Raw genomic sequence first — 3,336 nt, 5'->3', positions numbered from 1 at the left:
CTAAAAAGTGATTGACCTTGCTTTTAGTGAATAGATTTTTTTCATCTGATGCAATATGACATAGGTAAATCCAATTCACTGACAGCTTAAGCGCGTTGAAACCAATGGGAGTCTGTTGGCCTCAGTGGGTTTTGGGTTAGTTCTTGAGGCAGCTGGAATCTGGTGACCCAGGTCATTTTCAGCTTGGTCATCTGCCTTTGTATAAAGTGATTAAGTTAAGCACAAAATCCTCCCTTCGTAATATGATTAGCACATCTCCCAACAAAAATTCATGAGTAATATAAAACAATCTTATGTGTTGTATTGATTAAATACAGCCAAATATTGAAAAATTGATTTTATTTCTAAATATTAAGGCTTTGTAGCTGTACTAAACATGGCTTAACAAATGATGAATAGCTTTTGTGCCAATATTGCATTGGAGAGCAGGCTTAACTCTGTGTTTTGGGTTTTTTTGTAGATGGAAAGCGACGCAGGATAGAAGAACCAGTCAAGTGTACATTGGTGCAGATTAAAGCAAAAGCTTCTGAAAACTTGCAGTTCTATAAGGATAAAGTACAAAACTGCCATTTCCCTTTATTGAAAAAGGAGGCTGCAGCTAGCCACCAATTAAAGAAAAATAAAGAGAAAGGTTTAACTGAACAAGAGAGAGAACGAACTTCAAAGCAGAAGCACACGTGCCTGACCATGGAAGATTGGGACTTGTTGAATACCTATTGATGTAGACAGATTTCCCTTTTTTTCTGGTGGTAAAGTTGTTAGAAGTATCAATATGAATTTGTGTATGGAGAAAGGAGACTGATATTTTTTAAAACAGCAGTGGCATAGCAGCAAATTATAGCTACTCGTGTTGGGAGAGGGGAGTGCTAGACCCAAGAGGTGGAGTGATGATCATTCTAATGTATATTTTCTATACATAATTTTTTCAAATAAATTTTGTTGTCACCCTTAACTAATGCCTGTGACATGCATAACACATTGAGGGAAATGGTTCTCCTTAAGTCTTGCTCTGTACAGCATCCCCAGTGGCAGAAACTGATTATCACTTAGCCCGACTGCCTCTTCTGCTCAGTAGCACTCTACACAACACTACCAGCAGTTTAGAACTTGAAACTTACTTGGGTTGAGAGATTCTAGTTAGTCAGGTTCTACTGCTAGTAGAAAGCATTGTGGGCGTCATAGTTTGAAGTCATCACTATGGTAAGCAAGTATGAGTCTGACTAATCTGTTTGTAAAGTGTCATTTGATTGTAATGGTGCTATACTAATCCTTATCTAGGTAGTACATACAGCTTACAGTGTGAGGTGTACCCAAAGTGCTGTGGATAGACCCTAACAAAGAAAGGAGAATAAATTTATGGGAGGGGTGAAATATGAAGTTAAGTAACAGCTAATTTCCGGGAGAAAATTACTTTGGAATCAAAATTGTAACATGGAAGTGGGGAAAACATTGCAGTTTGGGGAGTTTCAAGATTAAACTCTGTTTTACTCTGCTTCTCTGAATTACAATGGTAGAGTTTGTTCTCTTTTTATAAACCAATCAATGGCACTTTACACTTGTCAAGAGACTTTTGTGGATTGAAACATGTTTAAGCATGTAATTATCACTATCTAAAAACATTTATATAGAAAAGTATTGCTATGGGTAGGGTTGAAAACATGTTCAATTGATCTACTGCATCTAAAACAGTTCTAAATTATTCTACGTAAGTCCAGTGGAACCTCCTAACTCTAGTTACCTTGAGGTCTGTCTGTCCTGCAAACACTGAAACTAAGAATTTCAGTAGTGATTGTAGATGCCTAACTTAACACCTTAAAGTTAGGCACCTAAAAATGGAGGCACCCAGAATTACTAATGACTTCTGAAAATTGTGGCATGATTAAGGCCAAAATTTTACTTCAGTTTGTTTCTTCTAGTAGCACTTAGAAATCCCTCTGGTAATTCTTTCAAACAGCTGTTTGCAAGCCAGACACACACAAGAAGTGCATCCTTGGAATTTGTAAGCAGAGTTTCTTTGTTTGGGGGTCTTTATTTCAACCTGCTAAAAAGACAGGAATATACAGTATACCCACATTCTGTTTGTTGTTCTACTGACATATTTTGCACTTGAGTCACTACAAAACAAGGATTGTAAAAACAAAGTAGATTTACATGCACGTACCGTCCAGGAGAGAGTCCCAGCACCATCTGGCTTTCTTAGGGTCTCTCTGCGGGGCATGGATCAGCGTTCCCGTCACACTCCCCGTCAGTACCCAGCCCAAGCCAAGGAAGCTAGTGATCCAACCAATGGACCAAATTCAGAGATGAATCCTGGTCATGTGCCACCCTGAGGCATGTTGTGCATATGCTAAGAAGGTGGTCTCTCCATCTTGTGCAAAGGTACTACAGTATTTATACTCCTATGCCTTTCTCCATCACATGTTGCCAGAAACTAGGGATACTAACAGTGGCTGCCATGTTGGACAACATTTACCATCCTGCCTTGTTCTCAGAAAGACAATGCCTGGAACCACCAAAAGCACCTGCTTCCTCACCACCAAGGAGCCCATGAAATTGGCCTTGGGTCCTAAAGCCAATGTTGGCTTCTTTATAAATGCCCTGAGACTACTTGCTCCCTTTTAATGACTATTCCCAACCGTTTACAGAGGCAAAGCTGGAACAGGGTAGTACTGGACATGGAGGGTTTTTCCCCCTTCTAAGCCTCCAAATTCTGTGCACCCCCCTGCACTTAGGTCAAGGATCTAACAGATGAAACTATGTGCATGATACGATGGAAGACAGACAAAGTCTTATACTTAGATTTGTCATGGTCATGTAGAGTGAAGTCTGACCAAAAAACAAACAAACCACAGGGTTGTTTTTAAAGATAACAGCTAAATTCTCTTTTTAAAATAAAGGCTTCAAGGCACTATGTACCTCTTACGTTCCCAGCCTCAACATCGGTCACTAACCCTTCTCTTCTCATCCTGGCACTTATGCTCTTCTTTGGGACTAACAGATGTCATGGCTGTAACTCACCAGCAGTGGAAATCAAAGTAGATGGAGTTCAAGTTTTTTACCACTGTCATCTAATCCTACTATGGCTTTCAGGGGTGACGAGTTAGAGTTTTGGAGTTGGCTAGTGTAGACACAACCTTGTAGTTTAGGGAGTGATGCTTTAGCCTCCTACTCTCTTTGGGTTGACCCTGCAGGTAACATACTAATTCCCATTCTGATACACATGTCCTCATTGTCATATTTAGTCATCTTAAGGGACATCTGTACATCTAGTTATTTAGGTTTCTTTATTGGGAATGTTAAAAATATTTGAGGAAACGAGCATCCAGATGTAAGCAT

The 3,336-nt window shown here is 39.6% G+C and overlaps 1 protein-coding gene across 1 annotated transcript in view; it reads left to right on the top strand.

The window, feature by feature from the left end:
• The window catches only part of LOC112120524 (leucine-rich repeat-containing protein 42), a 12,409-nt gene extending 11,436 nt beyond the window's left edge, over positions 1-973 (top strand). The window contains exon 8 of the mRNA XM_026651807.2: positions 461-973. Coding sequence (XP_026507592.1) covers positions 461-720 — 260 coding nt within the window. The 3' untranslated portion in view covers positions 721-973. The remainder of the gene's footprint in view (positions 1-460) is intronic.
• The last annotated feature ends 2,363 nt before the right edge of the window (positions 974-3,336 follow it).

Source organism: Terrapene carolina, unplaced genomic scaffold (genome assembly GCF_002925995.2).
Source record: "Terrapene carolina triunguis isolate 2854851 unplaced genomic scaffold, T_m_triunguis-2.0 Scaffold103, whole genome shotgun sequence".
Taxonomy (NCBI): domain Eukaryota; kingdom Metazoa; phylum Chordata; order Testudines; family Emydidae; genus Terrapene; species Terrapene triunguis.
Note: the sequence above shows the minus strand (reverse complement) of the source record. Positions and strands in the feature narration are given on the sequence as shown.